Below are 21,470 nucleotides of genomic sequence, written 5' to 3' on the forward strand. Positions count from 1 at the left end.
GTGACATATCACCTTTTTATGCCATGTAAAATGTCAAAAAATACATTTTATTTCGAAAAAAAGTATGAGTGAAAAACCGACAGCAGTCCAAGTTCTCGATACAGAGATTCTTTCATGCTGCAAGACTCTCGATTATGTTACCTATAAGCAACTTGTTACAGTCAAAAAAGATCAAGAAGAAATTTTTAAGAAAATGGCTCTATTGATTTCTGAATTTGAGAAGATTCAAGAGAAACTTCCAAAGAAAGATTTACAAAGTAGCACTCAAAAATTAAATTCAATTTGCGACAGATTAGAAAATGCAAAAAAGAGAATCCAAAATATTGTCCAACGCGCAGAAACAATGAAATTAGCTCTTGATTACAAGCCACCATCAGTTAAAACTTCTCCTTATTACGTCATGGAAACATACACTTAAATTTAAGTTCTTGATCCAATATGCTATTCATCCATCAACTGATATTAGAGTGTCAGAAATCTTAGTGACTTGAATATTGTTAATTCTAAAATATTTATTTGAAAAAAATATTTTTATACTTTGATAAGAAATGCATTATCCTTTCCTAAAAAGTCAGAACATAAGCTATATTTTCTATTCTTAATACCATATTCCCAAAGTTCCCTTCAAATTATTCACAACTTACATTTTTTTCTCATTACCAATCATTCCCCTATTATTTTGATGCCTTTTCTTGAGATATTTTGTCTTTTCTGTTCGAGGCTTTATTTTTCTTTCATTTTTTGTCAGATATTTTCAATAACAACGCAGAATATCAATTATTCATATAATGATTGGCTTCATTGTAAGGAGTATGCATAAATGGCATAAAGCAATGCTTTTGAAATAAAGAATTATTGTTTATAAAACATAACAAAAAAAATATAAAATATAAAATTATATGTGTCCGAATATGATGTGGCAGCAACGCTGAGCCCAGAATGATTCAGTCTTTGCAGCTTGTATTGGAATCTTTGCGACAAGTTGCTTCACTCCATTGCTTTCTGAGTAAATTGGTATTGATATTGTTCCTGGAGGGAGTTGTTTCACTGGTTTCAAGTGCATAACTGGTAATGGATTAACAATTTGGTCATTGACGTCTTCGATGCAAGAACTCTCTTCATCCCATCTAGCTCCAACTAAAAGCAAACCAGAAACATTTGCTCCGACATCTGCTGGCGCTTCCTTATTATCAGGAACTTTCAGCATCATGTAACAAGTGTGAGGCATCGAAGAATTCATTCTGCAGAACTTCAAAATCAAAGCGGAAATGTATGCTTTCGGATCGGCCAAAGAAGAAATATCGATAACGGCTGGCCTTGCCATTCTCGACCATTGGTTGTATGTCTCTGCCGCGTAATTCAATCTCGCCATCCAGTTCTCAAGTGGTCCTGGCCAAGGCAAAACAGATGTCCATTCTTCTGGTAAATCTCCTTTCAAAAGAGAAAGAGGAGTTTTATATGGACATTGTCTAACGAGTTGAATTGCAGTTTGTTCGCGAAGTGCATCGCGCTCGAATACAGCTCCAAGAGGATCTGTTCGAGGTGGATCTGATACAGTTATTTGGTCTAATTCTGGAAGTTTCTTTATCAAGGAATAGAAGAAAACTCCACGTTCTGAGAATGGAATTTCTCTTGAAACTACAATAGGAGACTTCTTTCTCGAAATCTTTGGCAATCCGATGATTTCTGGTGAATCTTCATCAGATGTATGTGAAAGAAGATCCAGCAATTCAGCGTAAGATTTAGGGGGAGCGTATGATGTCTCTATTCCGAGGATTGGAGACTCTGGAACAAGGTTTTCTGTGCTCATAACTCTCTCGAAAATCGCTCTGATTGTGTTTGAATCTTGTTTGAAACTCGAATGTCCTCCGTAACATAATTCAAACGCATTCTTAGTGGAAGAGATGGAGAAACTTGTTGGCTCTTGTAGATATGGTTTGATTATGTTGGAAGCAAATGTGAAATCAGCTAAAGAGAAATTACAATTTTCTGCAAATGTCACTTTTTCATAATTAGTTCTTTGAGCAATTGTTGCATGAGCCAAAGCCAAAGAAAGGCTAAGTCTGCAGCAAGCAGCTCCTTGGAAGAAGTCTTGAGGAAGGCTTTCCAAGCAATTTTGGATAATTCCCTTTGTTGTATTTGGACTTTCCAATGCAACTTTTGCAGCCAAATTCAACAATCTTAGAGGGAAAGAAGAAACATCAGTCGCTGAGATGAACAACAAGAAGTTTTGATGTGCACCTCCTTTGGCAATTGCGTTATCAACTTCCTCAATGAAATCAGGCATTGACTCAGAGTTTTCTAATAACAACCAATCTCCTCTTTGCATTGCATAATTTAGAGCTTTTTCTGCTGAAAGCAACTGACCATTTCCAAGTGATCTGACTTGTAAATTGTGTCCTTTACTGAGTTTCTGGATGTATCTTCTTGGAGTAACTCTTCCATGCAATGTAATTATGATTGGTGTCAAAGGACCGGCGATTTTCATTGCTGATTCTAGATCGAATTTCACTGGTTTCGCGTATTCTTTTCCTAATGTATGTTCGATGTAAATTCTCATTACACTTTCGAAGTTTTGTTGATTCAATTCTCTTTGCAAAAGTAAGCATTGAAATTCTGTTAATCCTTCTGAGATACAAGAAGGAATTGTAACAGAATGACTCTTGTACCAATCTTCTAACTGATGCGCAGATATCTTCAGTGTTTCTCCAATGTGTTTCAATGCTGGCAAAGTGTTTGCCAAAGCTAAAATTCTTCCCCATGTTTTCTGTGACATTTCTTTAACAGGAGGACTTTCGATGGTTGGAACTGGGCTTGGCCTTTTGAGGAATACATTCAGTTCTTCTTGTGTCAATCTTCTCTCAGTGATACTCAAATCTGTGGCAACAGAAAGAGCAAACTCTAATTGATGGTTGTATTTCATCGCTCTTGAAATCGAAATGAAAAGTGCATATGTCACTTTTGGAATTATATCCTCAATTTTATCACTTGCAGACAAAGTCGAGTCAACAACATGTCTTATAAATGCATTAGAGAATCTATAAGAAGCATTGCGACTGTACAATTGAGAAGCAGCATTACTAATCAATGCAACTCTGTTTGCAATTGGTAAATACTGACCTCTTTGTTCGACCAATTTATCAAACAATGTTTGCGTTTGTCCCAATGTCTTTGTACTCTCAGAGAGTGTTTGTTTGTTACCTTCTAAAGTAGTAATCAAAATCTCGTCATCTAAGATTTGGTCTTTTCCTATTGTTCTTATTGTTTCAAGGATCTTGTCATTGATCTGTTTAATTATCTTCTCTTCGCAAATGATCTTTTCTCTTGCATTCTTGATATCCTTTGACAATGTTGGATTAACAATGTCAGCAATGTGCAAAAGTTCTTGTTTTGCAAACGCTTCTTTAGAAATTTCAAATTCGACAACTGTTGTTTTAGTAAACGCTTGCGGAGATGGATTCTCTACTAAAGGCACTGTCATGTACAACTTGTAAGATTCTTCGCATTCTGCTGCTTTATCTCCAAGTTTTACATATGTTTTGTTGTCTTGTTTGAAAGTTCTTCTTGTTGTCAAGTTCTCTAGATTTGCGTCGAATGAGGATTCAACATCTTCCATGAGTATTGGAACACCTAATCTTATAGAGCTCTCTATTGTTCTCATAAGATTATGTGTTGTTGGCCTTACAACTGCGATTTGTCTCTGGTTTTCACAATTTTGGATGAATTTGGAAGCAATTCCCGTTGAATCCAAAATAAATGGTGTTCTTTCACTGTTCATTATGATTGTTGCTGACTCGATACACACTCTGTCATCAGGCAATCCGAATGCAATCCAGTCGCGAACAGTAGAACTCGAAACCATTGATCTGACAAATGAAAAGAAACCTGACAATTTGAAACCATGTTCATTCAAATAATTCAAAATCATGTTGTAAGCGGAATCTCTGAAATTGGATGTCATTGGACCTAAATAAACCAAGAATGATGCGCAAACGAAAGAATCAGCAACAATTGATTGTGCCAAAACATCATTTTGGTCCTTATTTCTCTTCCACGTTGCATTGTCTTCAGAAAGAATTTGTAGAATTCTCTTTGCATGAGCCATTCTGTTTTTAGCTGTTGTTATTCCTTCTGACAACTTTCTCTTCTCTTTGTTTGCTGCATCACATCTGTTCTTTAGTTCTTCAATTGTATCTGAAAGTTTCTTGACGTCATTTCTTCTTTTCTCGAGAACTTCTTGATCATTTTGAACAGCGTTTTGCTTGTTTCTTATTTGTCTTTCCTTTGGTTGCAAGTTATTATATGTTACTTCATAGTTATACAATGATGTTGCCCACATACAAAGAGATTTAGCAGCTACAGAAACTCTTCCAACTTCGCTTTCTTGGAAGTTTGGATTACTTTCAACATAAGGTTTGATTTTAGCCAAAATATCTTGTGGAACATGGCTTTGGTCGCTGTATTTCGATGAAATTCTCGAGATGAATGTCGAATCACTCAATAATTGGACAGCGGATTTCCAACTGACATCTACTTCAGCTAAAATACAAATTACTTCCATAACAGTTTTAACAACTAAAGGAGGTTCTCCGAAACTTCTTAGATCCATGATATCTCCTCTATTTAGACCCTTTAATTGTGCAATTGCGTTTGCAAGTTGTGGTTCAACAGACAAATATTCTTGTTTCATTTCATTGTTGAGTTTCTCTATTTCATCCAGTTTGTTCTTAACATTCTTCTCTTCGTATCTCAATCTCTGTGCCAATTTCTCATAAGTTACTTCGTTTTCATTGATGTAATGAAGTAATTGATCGGCTTCTTGACACATTGATTCGTATCTTGGTTTTTGATCAACCAATTGAACTTCTGTTGTCTGAAGGAAGTCAGAAATGTATTTAAGTTTATCAACACCTTCTTGCAAGTTCTTGGATTGGCTGTTGTTTTCATCTGTCCTCTTTTTAACCAAATGAATAAATGTTGACAAAAATGTGACAAAAAGTGACGGAGTAATGATGTAAATTTTGTTTTCGCGTTGCAACATTTTCTGAGCGATGTCCATTGCTGTATGATGCACGAAAACAGCGGCATCAACAATCTTATCTTGGTCAGGCATCTCAGCGAATGATGCGGAAGCAATTGCCTTGAGAGAATCATCAGGCAAAGGTTCGTAATAATCGAAAACAGAAGCTTGTGAAATTGATGGATAATTCTCTAATAATTTCGGTGTCAAATTATCCAACAAAATCATAACATGTAAGTACTGCCAAACTCTTCTTCTATACATGTTTCTTAAAGTTATAATTGACTCGTTTTCTCCTATTTGTTTGGCCGTGAAAACAAGTTCATTACAACCTTTGTCGACTTCTTCTGAACTCAAGAACATCAATGGATCTCCGCCTCCCATCAAAATTGACAAATTATTTGAGAACTTCTCGTTTTTAAGTTGTTTTTCTCTGACAACTAAAACGACTTTCTTTCCTGTGACACCTGCTTTGATGACACTGTTCTTTATATCATCAGTTTCGTTGTTAGATGTTGCGTAAATTGTATCAGCGCCTGCAACGAAAACTCCCAATCTAGAAACAGTTGTTTTTCCTGTTCCGACTCCGCCATAAAGAACCATATGTCCAAATGGTCTCTTGAGAACTTTAATCATTCTTGCCAAATGAATTCCTGAAGCTCTGAGAGGCAAAATTGTTTCGCTTTGCATTCTCTTTGCGTTGTTGAATTCATTGATAATGTTCTGAAGATTTTCGATGATTTCTTCTTCTTTGTATTCGGTGTAACTTTGTTTCAGATTATCTGAATTCGAAATATTTAGATCACAAAAGAATGTTTGATTAATTGTGTCTAAATTCATATCAACACCAATTTTAGATTTGATAGAATACAAAACAGCTTCATCGAAATGTTTTCTATCAACTTGATCAATGATTCTATCTCCAAATACCCTGAAGATTTCACTATAAATCAATCTAATAAATGAATCGGAATTAGATAATGATTTGTGATGAGTATAAAACACTCCAGAAATGCTTCTAAACAAATCATGAAGTGAAAAAGTATAATGCGGATGTCCATCTTTCTTTGGAATGTTCTGGACTAGTCTTTCATAGAACAAACAAAGCGCATTTGATACTTTGGAAATATTTGTTCTTACAAATTCATCAAATTTCGCGAAATAAACTTGGTAAATTGATGAAATAATGGTTGTCAAAACCGCCGTGTCAGGTTTTGTATAATTTAATGTATAAACATTTGCTGAGATAGAATGCTTGATAGGAGAAGTGTTATCAGCGATACAAATGATAGAAACATTCTTTGTTGGATAAAGTTTGTAATTTGGTAACAATCTGATACCTGTTCCATTAAATATTGATCTGATAATTTCCAAAGGTTGTGTTGCTGTTGGAGAATTCGCTTTATCAATGACAATAACTGATTGTGTTCTTCCATGTGGTTGCAAGTACTTTCCAGAGATTCTTTCGAAACAATTAGCTATCATTGTTGATGCTTCTTTTCCTGTTGTTAAAGGTGAAAATGTAATTGTTGTGTTTGTTTCGCCTTCGTTTTCTAAAGAAGAAACACAATATTTAACTAATTCTGTCTTTCCTGAACAAGGATCTCCAGTCAAAATCACATGTCTGTGAGCACTGAGCATGTGTTTCATAATGGTTGATATTCTGACTGTTTCTGTTGTTTGTACGAAACAATTGTTGCTTCTGATATCTTCCATGGTCATGGTCACTTCACTTTGGTCATTAATTCCGAAATGAGGGACTTGTTCAAGCCAATTCGACCAAGTACCATTTGCTGTGTTTACTGAGTAATCAAACAAGATTCCTCTGTTAGGGAAATCGGCTAAATTACTCATAGAATCTCTAACAAATGATTCGAATTGGATTCTCAACGAATTTGAAAGGAAACCGCCATAACTCCACAAGAAAGAATAAGCAAACAAACTAGAAATGATTGTTTGTCCTTCGTGTGAATCAGGAATTTCCAATCCTTTAAGAAGAGTTGTGAAGAAAGAGAAGAAAGTGTCAATCATGTTAAATGGCGAATACAAGCCACATAACTCGTTAATGAAGTCAACACCTGGATTAATTGTTGCTTTGACACATTCATCAATTCTTTGTATCAACTTCTTTTTATCGTTGAAAAGTGGATAAACTCTTTCTTCCAAAGCTGCATTTACGAAGCTATTTGTTCCGAATTCTTTTGCGGAAACATTGACAATGGAACAACGACTTAATAGAGCAGGAGATGCCTTAGAAAGATCATTTGTTTCAAACACAAATCTCATTGTATTCGGGACGATATATGTTGAAGAACTTCCGAATGAAATTTTGTGGTTGAAATCAAATGCCGTGCAAATTTGATCTGTCCAACTTTGATCCAAATCTCCTTCGAAAACAACCCATTGCTCTTTGTTGTTTAATATAGGAACTTGGTTCAAAACTGTGCCAATCACACCATCAAACCATTTTCCTTCTTCATCAATGCATCCGAACAATTCTTTTTGAGTGAATTTTCCTGGTGAAATCATTGTTTTTTCAATCTGTAAATATGCTTCATTTGTTTCACTGATAATTGTTCTTGCTTCTTCTAATAATTTAATAATAGAAGATTTTCCACTTCTTGGATCTCCTACTATTATGATTCCTTTCTTGTTAAGAGAGCAAAGTTGAAGCTGAACAACTTTTTGTATTTGATAATCATTCATCTTCAACTGTGCTTTGACAAACGCTGTATCAAGATGAATGGAAATTTCATCTTGTGCTTCCAAAATTTCAGGAAGAAATCCGAATTCGTCATTGATCAAAGGTAATATTAGTTGCTGGTCATAGTTAGGTAACAAGGGCATCATTATGTTTGCAATTGCTTTAGCAACATAAGTTGTTTCATTTGATACCATTTGACTTGCAACTTTCTTACTTTCTATGATGCAATTAATGATGTTTCTTAATGTGAACAAAGGTCTTGATTGTTCAGAAACAATAGCAGAAGCATGTTTGAAGAATCCATTGATGGAATCAGCCAAACTACTTGTGTTTGCGAATCCAAATACGTAAAGCAAATTCTCAGAAATTGATGTAACATCAGGCTCATAAATATTTACTGGTCTAAGAGTTTCTTTGAGATTTTCTGGGAGTTTTTCGTAATATGTCTTAGAATCATTGCATGTAATAAAGAGGCCGCAATTCTGGTTGAATTGGATATCAGTTCCATCTGATTCGTATTTCTTTTGTTGTTCGATTTTTGCGATAGAAATACTTTGATATTGTTCACTTACTGCTGAAATCACATCTCTATCCAAATCACTGAAACCTTCCAAACAAAGCCAGTATCCTCCTGTTGCTGCTCCTTTGATATATGACATGATTTGTTGTGTTGTTATGTCTCTTTCGCATGGTCTAACAGCTGCGAAACAACCCAACATTTCTGCCATTGCGAGGAACATATTTGTTTTACCTGTATTCGATTGTCCGATGATTGCTGCGTGATATCCACCTTTTATGATGTTAAACAATGAAGTGAAGCTTTCGAAAACTAAAGGTGTTGTTATGAATTTTGTTGATTTTCCAATATATTCATAACCATATTCGAAATTTTCGAAATTCTGAGTAACAATCAAATCTTTGGAGTTTTCATCCCGTCTGTATGTTAATTGTTGTGTCCAGAATGGATCAGAAACAGAAGTAATCTGTTTATCAATCAGATCTTGTACTAAATCCATGTAAAAGATATCATTCAACATCAATGATTCGATCTTATTCTTTTCAACAGGATGCAAATCCAAATGAGTGAATTTCGTCATATTTTGAATGTCTTGTTTGATTCCATTCAAAACTTCGATCAAACTCTGGTTTGGATTTTGAGAACTCAATGCTTCTTCTATTGTTCTTGTTCTCTCCAAATGTGTTGCAACTAATGCACATTGTATTGTACATACTTGTACCCAATCTTCTCTTATCATGTCATGATGTTTTTGTTGTGCATTTCTTATATCTGTTTTCACAGTTCTTTGCATTGCTTCGCACAATCCTAACAGCCAATTCTCAATGTTAGTGTGGAATTTAACTGGTCTTAATGAGATTCTTTCTCCTAAATCATTTAATGCGAAAGCAATAGACGGAATATGACTTTCCATGATGAATTCAACTGTTTGAATTCCTGTGAATAATTTAGGAAGATAAGGAATAAGTGCTTGATGATCTTTCATCTTAGAAATGAGATTAATAAGCTCTGTATTCGATAACAAATACAATCTTGGGAATGTTTGTCGTTTCTGTTCTAAAAATGATTCAATGGACTTATAAATTTGATCCAATGATTGATTTGCCAAAACTAAATCATTAATTATGTTTCCTGTGTTACATAACTTGAACGCCAATGGATCATCACTTGCTCTTTGTGAGAATGACTTCCATGACTTCTCAACAGCTGATAAATCTCTTGATTCGGCTGATAATTGTCTCGCGAGTTCCGAATTTTGGAAAATTTCAGAAATGAAAACAAAATTCTTCTGACAATTATCAACAGTTGAAATTGCTGATTCGAATGTATTAATATACTTAATCCATTCTTCAGCTCTCGCTCTGTGCTGAGCAACAAACTTAGAAGCCCTGATTGAGTTCAAGATTGACTTAGAATCATCAATAGCGTTCTGGATTTGTTCAATTCCTTCGAGATAATAAGCGTTTTTGTGGTTCTTGAGAGGTACAGGCGTGAATTGCAACTGTTCGATCGCGTTCTTCATGTTGTTCAATTGATCTAACAATGCTTGTTCGTTTGTTGCTTGTTCGGAGATTGTTCTTATCTTGTCAACATACAAATATGCCTTGAGATCGACAAGTTTTCCGAACACGAACTGTGGATCATTGAAGAATGTGTCTCCAAGCAATTTCTCGATTTGTTCAGTATGTGATTGCTTGAGAGCAGGATTCTTAAGGTCAGAAATGATTGGAACCATTGCTGCGAAGTAGTCAACCTTCTTCTTAAGGTCTTGTGCAACATTATTTTCAGGTAATCCTTGAGAAACAGTACTTGCTTTTGTAACAAAATCTTGTATTTCAAGTACCATTTTATCCGGATCGACACTTTGGAAACTTGTGTTGCACCATTCTTCTGTTTTCTGCGACCATTCCTTTTTCGTGTCCCATAACAATTTCTTGAGATTGACATTGACAAAAAGATGCATCACGTCATCGAAATCTGTTAAAGGAATCATCATTGCTGATTGATATTGATTGTATTCTTGAGAAGATTTGTAAATCTCTTCTGTTTGTTCAACAATTGATTTAAGGATATCAAGAGCTTCATCAGGAGTTGTTTGTAAATTGGAGAGTTTTTCATTATTAGATAACAAAACAACTTCGATAACTCTTGCATGCAAAGCAGCGCAAGATTTGTCGAGCATTGATTGGAATCTTGGCTGCAAAATTTGTCTGTTGTCATCAGCATAACTCAATGATCTCTTAACTGAATCGAATATAGGTGTCAACTCACTGAACATATTGATTTCATCCTGTGGAATTTGTCCGCCATTTTCATTTGCCAACAAATGCATATCACGTATTGCATCGGACAAATTATATAATTCTCTGACAGTTTCTTGATTCTTTTTCACAGCATTCAAGTAGCCAACGAATTGTCCAACATTATCTGTTTGAAGGGATAACTCGTGATAAGCTTCTCTTACTCTTTCATTGTATTTCACCAAGAATTTATGGGAAATTGTCTTAAGAGCTCTTTGTATTTCGTTCAGACATTTACTTGGTGATTTCATGAAGAGTTCTTTCATTCCGGAAATGTTGCATTCATACAATCCTGTGTCATAAACTTCTTCTATCTTACTGATAAAGTCTTCTTGGTCTTTCAGCTCTTTGATTGCAGACCGAATTTCACTGGCATTGACAGTTTCTTTGTCAAGAAAACTGACATCAAATTTAAGGTTCTTTTCATAAATTTGAATGGCCTGATTGAAATTCTTTTTGAAGAAATCCAAGAGTTTGAATGTATTCTGTATCAAAACTTTGATATGTTCAATGACCATCTTATACAATGGATCATTTGGCAAGATATGGTTGACATCAGGTGTTGACAACTTCTTTTGTTGCGTTGGACCTAATTCTATCGCACTGGAAATGTATTGTTTGAAGACAGGATTGTGGATCATGCGTGGAATGGAACAAAGAAGCTTTACAACACCTGTTCTGATACTGGAGATCTGATTTATCACTTCATCAAATGTTGGTTGCCAAACAAAACCTTTTTCGTAAATTCCTTCAACGGATAATACGGGTTTTGAGAATGTTGATTGCGCAGTTGCTTTCATATTCTCATAAATGTTCTTCCATTCAAAAGGAATGTCCAAATCTTTGAAATCTGAATTATCATATCCTAATAACTCGGAACCAGCTTGAAATCTGTAGGATAATACAGTAAATAGCTCGAGTAATGACGAATTACATATTTCTCGAAGGTTATTAACGATCAAATAATCGATCATTCGGACAAATCTTACAACCATTTGACATAAAGCGTTATGGACAGCTTTGTTTGTATATTTGTTGCTTGTAGCTACATCGTATGTTGATTTCGAGTCGATATTCTTTTGTTGCTTCTCGTATTGAGCAATTAATTGGTTTAATGGTGATTGGCTCTCTTGGTCTTTGTCGCGATCATGAGATCCTGTATCCATTGACTTTTCGCAAGCTGTTGCCATAATTCCAACGATGTTGTTGAAGAATTGATCGAGATTTTCTTTAAGTTCTTTGTGATTTCGGGCATTTTCTTCGACAAATGCGCCCAATGTGTATGTTTTCTTCGGATTGATAGTAATAATCTTGAGTTTACGTAAGTTTCCTAACTCTTGCTGTATTTTGATGAATGCAGGACGTAATGTTGGGTTTGCGAAGAATAAATTTGTTGTTAAGCCAAGCTGTGCATTGCTTTGCTTCTTCTTAAGAATGTTTCGATGCCATGTCTTGAAATGACGCCATTGTCTTTGGTATTTAAAGAATGGAATTGTCATTATTCGAGAAAATAGATCATTTTCACGTAACCATTGCTCCAAAGGTATGAAATCTACAACAGGGCGATTAAAGTGAGTAAGTCCTTTCAAGCTTAATGTCCAGAAATTCGAATCTTTCATTTGTGAAGCCGGAATAATGCGTAAACATGTTGGATGCTCCGAGTCTTCGATGATATTTGCTGGTTCTAAGTATACATATTCTCTTGTATCTGTTCCAGCTTTAGCCCTTTGGATGTATTCGATTGGATCTTTCGTATAAGGTATTTTTTGCGGCTCTGATTCGATTGGTATTGGTTGATCTGCAGTAACTTGTAGTGGCGGTAATACTTTTTGTCGCAATTGAATTAGTGGAGATTTCAATTGTGGATGATTTTTGCTGAGAGTTGAATTAAACGTCACTGGATGATTATGTATTGCTTGTTTTGGAACCAGGCGACCTAGTAATTCTTTGGAATGTTTATTAGGTATATTACTGGGGCCTGGAAAAGTCATTGACTCGAAAATTTTAGTTCGTTTTTTTCCCCTTTGTAAACAGATCTTATGAAAGACAGTCTAGATAAGAACTTCACACCTCTCTTTTAGTGAAAGTAGACTCGTATCTTGGAATTTGAATAAATGTCGTACTTCTCACATCTTCTAACTAGCAAACAATCACATTATAATCTTTGAATATCTTTTATTTGTATTCTTACTCCAATAAATAGCTTTCTTATCTTAAGTTTTATTGATATTTTTTAATATATACATGCATTGCATAGCATATTTTTCTGGGTCCAGGAAATTTAAATGGTCCTGGCGTTTTTGTTTGAATATTGTTCTTAGTTTCGGTCAGACTTGAACCAGAGAACTCAACTCCACAATCTATTTATCAATTCATGGTCGAAATTATAATTTTTTTAATTTTATAGTTTTCGTATGTTTACTTATAGATTTGATTTTAAGTCTCGGATTTTAGTTTGAAATCCAATTCTTAAATATCTAAATCGAACAAATTTTTCTTGATGATGAATTTCTGTTTTGGAATTTGAGTTTTGTTAAGGGTGTACTGTAAGCGGTTTGACACCCATTTCTAAATTTCCATCATTTCAAGAAATATATCCGTAATTTTTATTCCTAAGATTAGTAATAATGTACTAATGCATAATAATAAAAGAAAGTTGAAAAATGTTAAATAGGTAAGGAGTTATTTATGAAATAAGTATAGCCTTAAATATCCAATTGATCGAAATTGAGTACCAAATGATCGAAATTGAGGGTCTGTCAAACCGACTACAGTGCACCCTTAAGCAATTAAAAGGGGGGAACTTCGTCGACAACAAAGGTATCGACCAAAATTGTTCCCATTATGCTTGACATATGAAGTATAGTAATAGTGTGTATGGACTCATAGAATGACTTTCGTTTGATTTCGAGATATATTATCATCTTCTAAAATATCCATACTTTACTTGATAACCCATATGTATTAATGTATTATGAAAATTAAACGAAAAATATGGCTCAAGACGAGCAAAATTCGATGCTAAAAAAGTAAATTGTTTAATTATTAGGGTGCTTTCAGGTATTTTTCTGAAGAAACACTTTATTCGTTTTTCTTTCTACATCTGTATATAAAACATGCACAAATAAGTATTTATAATTAAAAATATTATTCGAATTGGGTAATTAAATCGTTAGATCTTAGATTTTATTAATCATTTCTTCTTAAAATGAGACTGTGGTAATGGGAACTGTGTATGAGAGTTGGAGTATTGTTAAATTGCGCGAAATGTTGATAAGTTTCAAAAACAATTTGCAGTATGTTCAAGTATATTAGAATTTAATAATATGTGATAACATCGACTGCAAACAATCGATTTTAAGTGATCGATGAAAATCGATATCAATATTTAAAATTTTCGAGGTTTTTTTGACTGATAGCAATTGCTTTGGACACCTAGAATGAAGTTCTCCTTGGTGAGTTTCTCCAAATTTTTTCCATTTTAGAAAAAGCCTATGCAATTTTCTAGAAAATGATAACGTTTTTTTCAATTCTCGATTTTTTTTGGAAAAATGAGGTTAATTTTTTTGAAAATTTATAATTTAGAGAGAAATAAACCATTTTCATTGTGTTATAAATCGATAAAACCTTTTTATTTTTGCTATTCTATAATATTTCTACTAAAATATATCACTTATACAGCAAAATCATATAACTATTTTTCAAAGATATAGAAAAGAAGAATATATTCCTAAATTATAAATCAGTCATAGTTTACTATCAAAAATAATATATTATTATATATAGATAACCATCCATTGTTAGTAATTTAAAATTATTTCTGGTTCAAATTAAGGATTATCTTCACATGTTTAGAAAATATTGTAAACATCTAGAAAACAATCAATAATATCATGATTTTATTAACAGATGAGTTCAAGATATATATTGTGATTTGATTTTCGATAATAAATCTGAATCAAATGTATATTAAACTCGCACATTTAGTCTTCTTATCATAATAATGTTATTAGTTAGTGACTATGGCTACAAAATAAGCAACATTAGATCTGTATCTCATAATCAAACGGAAGTTAAGCTAAGATATTTGAGATTTTATCACCTGGTAGTATGCATGATACTATACCAGAATGACTAGTCAATCTGTTGTTTTAATATCGTTTTAATTTTTTTATGCCAAAATAGTACTCTGGCTATCATTGGTAATACGTAAGGTTGCTACTGTTGTAATATTTCGAAAAAATAAAGGTATCAACTTTAATGCAAGATATGATGAGTTGAACATCGAATAATTGGGTTTTTGTAATACTAATATTCTTTAGTCCCTAGTATATCATTGTTTCATACTAATAACGTGGATCAATTCCCTTTCAATGATCAGATAAAGCAGAAACAATATACTCAGGTGCCACTTTTTTGGTCTAAAAAATGAGTTCCCCCCTTTTAAGCAATTCATATATATATCTATTAAATTATGATTGTTTTTCTGTAAAAATGAGATCATTTTTTTCTGATGTCGAAATTATCTGATTTGACTGTTTTTAAGGAAACGAAAATAAATCCGTCAGTCAATTCAGAGCAAAAGGTTTTGAGCATAGATGAAATAGTACCCGAAATTGGTGAAGTTTCACCAATTAAAGACGATACTATTCAAATCACCGAAAATATCAACGATTATTACATTGCTAAGAGCTTAGAAGCATTTGCATTTCCTCATCCACAAATCCTAATAAGTCTCCTTCCAGATAAAGAGAATTTTGATTCATACGAAATCCGAAGAAGACTTAAAACAATATTCCTTGCACCAGTTGATGAAGAATTATTAACACCATTGCAATGCATTGCTAATTCATTTGGTACAACAACGCAACATCTCATTTCGACCTTTAAATTTGATACAAAATTTGGATTTTATGAGCAAGAGTGGAAGAAGATTTATCCAAAGCTCAAATTCAGTACAACAAGTCCATTATCCGAAGATTGGGCTCTCTTAACCATTGACAACCTCAAACAACTTCATATCCTTGCATGTATCTTAGATACTCGTATTTATCTCTTACATACAGTTTATTCTGAAGATGATACAGAAGATCCTGTTGTCTTTTCAACATTTGTTGGACCAGAATTTCCAAAATCAAACTGTTACTTGTATTGCTTAACACATAACAAGTTCCTTTTATTATCAGCGCTTTCAAGAGAAAAGAAATATGACATTCATCACGAGCTTTCTCAGAATATCCAAACAATTCATCTTTCTGATAAAAGAACAGCTCATTACCTCTCATTTTCACAGCTTTTCAAGTCTATTTCGGAAGTTGGAACATCATTCAGCAAGTTAAATTTCTCATAAGTCATTGATTCCTCTCTGAAACAACCGAAATTTGATTTTTCGAAAGAGAATGGCGAATTAATTATCAAACTTATAACACCACAATACGATGAACAACTGAACAAAGTATTTACAGAGCTTGGATCTACAAAATTAACAAAAACCGAAATTGACGTTAATAATCACGAATTTCCAACTAATTCACAGTTGTATACTACAAGAAATTCAGCTCTTATTGTCACAGAAAGCGAAATCTCCAAGGATTATGATCTTTCTTCGTTGAAAGAGATAAATAATGAAAAAGATCTTAAAAAGATTTCGACAATATTCGACAAAAACGGCATTCCTGAGATCGATGAATCCTCTGCAATCACACAGTTCCAGTTATACCGTCTCCTTTCCATGTTTTCAGCGAAACCGGTTAAATTTGATTACCAAGGCAGCCAACACCTCTTCAAGAACTATGTCACACCATCATACAACATCAAAGACCTATCAAACAATTCATTTGTTGATCTTTTGTGCATGGATGATGTTTTATCAGCTGCAGCATCCAGTTTGACACTTTCATGCTCTGTTTGTCTTAAATCGAGGCGTTCTAAAGAGTTCAAACACTCCGTTTTCATTCCACACCGCGAAAAAGACTCTCCATTTGTTTCATGGATTTGTCGATCATGTTTTGAGCGGCAAAGTCCTAAAACTAAATTTGAAATGAAATCAAACTTCCCCGAGATCCACCAGACAATTGAGAACTGTGGCCAGAACTGTCCTGATGACAAAATCATCGAATCATTCGAAAAGATGTCGAAACGTGTTAAAAGCACTATTTCAACTATCAAACAACGACCAATTGGCAATCAGAGGTCAATTATTCCAGTTGTTATTTCTCTTCATGATGAGTTCATCAAGATCTTGAAAGTTTTCCGTCAGAGATTGATTCAAATGGAGAATATTTCATCAAACGACTTAGTTACAATCAAAGACGTCACAGAATACAACGCAAGAATCGGAAACAACCAACGCGTTGTCAAAGTTCCAGAACCAGATATCGAAGTTGTCGACAAAATCACATTTACTAAATTCATTGAAGAGATGACAGAAACATGTCATGAAAATCTGACATCAGTTTTGACTATGTCACCATTTGATCTTTACAAGAATATCCAAGAACAATCTAAGAATTCTATGAAGACAAAAACAACAGATGACAAAATTCAAATGGATTGCGATGATTTCACTGATCCGAAATGTCACTTCACTTTTCAATCTACAAATGATCATAAGATCACAGACATCACAAATGAATATCGTATCAGTGAAATTGATAACGGTTTGTTTATTTCAAACAATTTTGTCACTTTTAAGACTAAAGGCAAAATTGTTGGAGTTTTCAAGATTGTCTCTAAATTACTTGTTTGTCTTAAAACAGACGATGTTTTAAGAGTTTATTTGTGTCCTTTATCAGATACATTTGTCGAAGAAAATGTTTTGATCAAGGAAATCCAAAATGGTCAACTTTGTCACTTTTTTGAGAATCAACTTTTAATTTATGGAGATAAAAAAGTCACAATTCTCGAAATTGACGATAACTATGATGTTCAAAACACTAAAGTTATCGAAAACATTCCAATTGAAGTCAAATACATTGGTTCTGCAAATGATACATTCTATTTATGTTCTGATAATTCGTTTGTTACTATTTATGACGCAGAAATTTCAGATGTTAAAGAAATTGAAGGAAAAATCATCAATGTCACATCATCTTCATCTAATTGCTTTGCCATCAGAGATAACCAGACGGCTGTTTCATTGTTAGATGATGATTTCATCAATGGTGTCCATTCAAAAGCTGTTTTTACATCAATCAACGGTTTATGTGGCATTTTGTCATTTGACGATAGTGGCAAACCGTTTTTCACACAAACAACAGAAAACGTCACCAAAATTAAATTTGTCAACAAACGAGAGAAAACAATTACTAAAGAAACAGGTCTTTTCAAGATCAATAAACCCGATAAAATTACACCACAAATGGTGTCACATCTTTTGTCTTCTTTTGTTCCTTCATTGGTTATGACATTAGATAACAATCGTTTTGCTACATTTGTCACGAATTCGCTTGAAATGAAGAGTCTTTGTGTCAAAAGGAACAATTTCGAAGGTCAAGTTAAAAACTACTTCAACAAGTGTCTTAAAACAGTTAGTTTACATTCAACAGAAGAAACTGTTTTAAGTGTTGATAGTCTTTGTTCATTAGTTTGTTTTATTGGTCTTAATTCCGCATTTTCTGCAGTTGATTCTATTTTCGGACATCGATTTTCTAATTCAAGTTTTGATGGAGTTTTTGTGTCAACAAAATTCACAAATGATCGAATTTTTATTCCATTAGTTTTTGAGAACAAGAAGATTCAGAAGAAAGATATTCAGAATGAGATTGATTGTTTAGTTTCTAAGCAGGTTCCAGTTGTTTTAGTTTGTGGTTGCAGCAATGACTGTTTCGAATACGAAGGAATTGATAAACTTAACATTCTGTCATTCATTTGCCCAGGAAAAGAATCAAAGAGGATTCTGAGTGAATTTGTTTCTAAGGAAATCAATTGTTTCGAAGAAGGTGATGAAAAAATCACTGAAGTTTTTGAAACCGTGGAAAAGGTCAAAGGATCAGATGCTATTAAATCAGCCAAAGAAGTTTTATCTTTGATCGCAACTAAGAAAGCTTTCGACAACTCCGAAATTTCTTCTATTTTGAAATTTATCAACTAAATAAACATTTTTAACTTATTGGTCACAATTTTTTTATAATTATAATCTTATAACCGTATATTTTCGCGATAATACTATAGAAACAATATAATCGTATTCTGATTGCAGAAGATTGTGCCATTCTGGGAGAAATGTAGTGACAATGTCTCCCAGAATGATACATGCAGACCAACAAGAGTGCATATGGCACTATTGTTTATCAAAATTCTCTTAAAATTCTTCATAAACAATTGCAATATCAGATGTGACATCATAATCAAGTATCTGATACCTTAAATATATATATATCATGCAAATCAATGTAATAACTCAGTTTTTAATGATAAAATAACATAGAAATAATGGATTTGATTTCAAATCAGCATTTCAAATCCCAACCCTCACTAATAAAAAGTCTAGATTATATGCTATCATTATTATAATTCTGATTTGAATTTGGCTTTATAAGAAATCCAAATAAAAATGGGAAATTTGCGCGGAAATAATAATAAATGAATTATTCATAGAAAAACTTTTCTAAATTTTTATAAAATGGATGATAACCAAGTTATTATAGATATTCCTGGAGCAATATCAGAAGCAAAACAGGTTCAAAATCCTCAGCATAGAGTTACAAAGTATATGGACGTTCTTTATGCAATAAATCAAGCTGAAAAAATTGATGAACGTTCGTACAAACATATATTATCAATATTAGAAGATACTTATGCACTTTGCCGTCAATATAGAGTTCTAAATTCGGATGAAATCAAAGAAGCTCTGAATTATATCAAAAGGATTGTTAGACAAATGGACAAAAACGAGCAAGATGCACTTCCCTTAACTCAAACTAAGCTTCGCGAATATATCCATCAAACAATTGGCGCAATGAGATTTATAATTCGAGATCTAAAGGATTCCAAAGAAAATCCATATCATTTCCAATTAGACATATCTACAGTACTCCTGAGTATTATGATGTTCATCTTATTTATCTTCGTTGTCATTAAAGTTAGGTCTGTTGAAAATCCACGTAAAAGGAGATGAAATTTAATAGAAAATATACATCTCAGCTAGCTATTAGAGGATTCTACTTAATGAATTTTCCATAAAATTCAAAATTACAAATTATTTTGTCATAATTCGCAATATTAACTAAACTGTTCATTTTATTATATTACGCTATGAAATATGAGTTGGGTTATAGATAAAAAGAATTTTATTTAATAAACATGAATAAAGATTTGAGAATATATTCACTTTGATTGTGAGTCAAGCCTGGCCTTGATATCATTGATCAGATTAAACATTGTTGACATTTGGGAGTTAAAATCTGATTTCAAATTATTAATTTGTTGTTGCATCTCTGTTCTCAACTGATTAATATCATTTGATCTTGAACTGTACTCATGCCTTGGCTGATTGATTGGCCTTGGTGGCTGAGACTGTTGGCGAACTGGTGGAGGAATCTGATTTTCCTTATTTTGCTTTCTTTGTTGCTGTTGCTGTTGTTGCTTAATGCTCGAAGCTGGCCGCCTCCTTGGCTTGGGTCCTTTAATTGGCTGTGGAGGTGGGATTGAAGATTTGATATTTCTATGAATAACTGCTCTTTGCTTCGCTTCTTGATCTTTAGCTCCCTCTTGAAGTATGTTTACATCATTCTGGAAATGCTGTCTGAAGATCCTTGCGCAGTTCTCATTGGCATAGAAAAATGGTGATTTTCCTTTGGCATTTTTAAGTGTAGCATTTGCTTGGTGAGCTAAAAGATTATTGACCATATCTGCGTTATCGCTCATAGATGCATAATGCAATGGGGTGTTAAGGAGATAATCAACCGCGTTAATATCAGCGTTATAATCAATAATTCTTCTTAACAATTCAGTACTTCCTGATATTGCAGCAAGGTGCAAAGCAGTCTGACTCTTAGCATTGATTGTATCGATTTCAAATCCTTTTGAAAGGAATGTTGTCACGGCTTCTGAATTATTATTTGAAATTGCAACGAAAATTGGAAGGTCGTCATTCTTATCAGGTATTTTCCAGTTGGCATTCTTTGAAAGTAAGTGATCTAGAATCTTTTGCTGCTTCGTTCGAGCTGCGATATGTAATGGAGTTTGGCCGTCCTTATTTTGTGCATTGATATCAGCGCCATTGTCTACTAAGATTTCAACAATGTTGAGATGTCCATAGTTAACTGCAACGTGTAATGGAGTATTGGCTTGAACTCTTGCGATATTAATATCAGCATGGAAATCAAGTAATGTACGGAGTGTATTCTCAAGTCCATTTGCAGCTGCATAGTGAATTGGAGCCCAGCCGTTTTTATCCGTTACGTTAATATCTGCGCCAGCGTTGCAGAGATATTTTACGACTGAAGAGTGATCGTGTTCGCATGCGTAATGTAATGGAGTTTTATTATTTTTGTCTTTTGGTGACTTTTCTGCGTATCCTTCTAATAATAATATGATGATTAGTAGATTTCCTTTTGAAGCAGCAATATGTAATGGAGTTTTTCCATTTGCATTTGGAAGATTGCAATTTGCGCCGTTATCAATCAAAAAACGAACAATATCTTCGTGCTCATTAGCTACAGCTTTGTGTAATGCTGTAGAATGATCACTAGTTTGTGCATCGATATCAACGCCACTATTTACAAGAGATTTCACATTGTCAAGTTTACCTTTAGCTGCTGCAGAATGCAAACTTGTCATTTAAAAAAGACGTTAACTCTCAATTTCTCTCTAGTTTTGGCGCCAAGCCTTTAGAATAAGGGAACATCTTAGTTACCAATTAATTTGCATATTCCCTAAAGAAAATTTTCAATTATCAATCATTTCCCCATAATCGAATCAAATTGT

At 33.7% G+C, this 21,470-nt stretch overlaps 6 protein-coding genes across 6 annotated transcripts, besides 1 other annotated feature; 4 read left to right on the forward strand and 2 right to left on the reverse strand.

Annotated features, from left to right (window-relative positions):
- Window positions 1-57: 57 nt before the first annotated feature.
- On the forward strand, window positions 58-834 carry TVAGG3_0989190 (uncharacterized protein; the record flags this gene model as incomplete). Its single annotated transcript, XM_001329984.1, has 1 exon — window positions 65-418. The coding sequence occupies one exon, from the start codon at window positions 65-67 to the stop codon at window positions 416-418; it is 354 nt and encodes a 117-aa protein (XP_001330019.1).
- A 61-nt stretch (window positions 835-895) lies between these two features.
- On the reverse strand, window positions 896-12,532 carry TVAGG3_0989200 (dynein heavy chain family protein family; the record flags this gene model as incomplete). Its single annotated transcript, XM_001329983.1, has 1 exon — window positions 896-12,532. The coding sequence occupies one exon, from the start codon at window positions 12,530-12,532 to the stop codon at window positions 896-898; it is 11,637 nt and encodes a 3,878-aa protein (XP_001330018.1).
- Window positions 12,533-13,078: 546 nt separating this feature from the next.
- Window positions 13,079-13,321: a mobile genetic element.
- Window positions 13,322-15,054: 1,733 nt separating this feature from the next.
- Window positions 15,055-15,891, forward strand: TVAGG3_0989220 (uncharacterized protein; the record flags this gene model as incomplete). The annotated part of the gene is made up of 1 exon (XM_001329982.1): window positions 15,055-15,891. The coding sequence occupies one exon, from the start codon at window positions 15,055-15,057 to the stop codon at window positions 15,889-15,891; it is 837 nt and encodes a 278-aa protein (XP_001330017.1).
- Window positions 15,892-16,272: 381 nt separating this feature from the next.
- TVAGG3_0989230 (uncharacterized protein) lies at window positions 16,273-18,633 on the forward strand (the record flags this gene model as incomplete). Its single annotated transcript, XM_001329981.1, has 1 exon — window positions 16,273-18,633. One exon carries the CDS (start codon window positions 16,273-16,275, stop codon window positions 18,631-18,633), a length of 2,361 nt encoding a protein of 786 aa, XP_001330016.1.
- A 521-nt stretch (window positions 18,634-19,154) lies between these two features.
- Window positions 19,155-19,786, forward strand: TVAGG3_0989240 (uncharacterized protein; the record flags this gene model as incomplete). The annotated part of the gene is made up of 1 exon (XM_001329980.1): window positions 19,165-19,659. One exon carries the CDS (start codon window positions 19,165-19,167, stop codon window positions 19,657-19,659), a length of 495 nt encoding a protein of 164 aa, XP_001330015.1.
- Window positions 19,787-19,868: 82 nt separating this feature from the next.
- Window positions 19,869-21,323, reverse strand: TVAGG3_0989250 (ankyrin repeat and protein kinase domain-containing protein family; the record flags this gene model as incomplete). Its single annotated transcript, XM_001329979.1, has 1 exon — window positions 19,869-21,323. The coding sequence occupies one exon, from the start codon at window positions 21,321-21,323 to the stop codon at window positions 19,869-19,871; it is 1,455 nt and encodes a 484-aa protein (XP_001330014.1).
- Between the last annotated feature and the right edge of the window lie 147 nt (window positions 21,324-21,470).

Source organism: Trichomonas vaginalis, chromosome I (genome assembly GCF_026262505.1).
Source record: "Trichomonas vaginalis G3 chromosome I, whole genome shotgun sequence".
Taxonomy (NCBI): Eukaryota; Parabasalia; order Trichomonadida; family Trichomonadidae; genus Trichomonas; species Trichomonas vaginalis.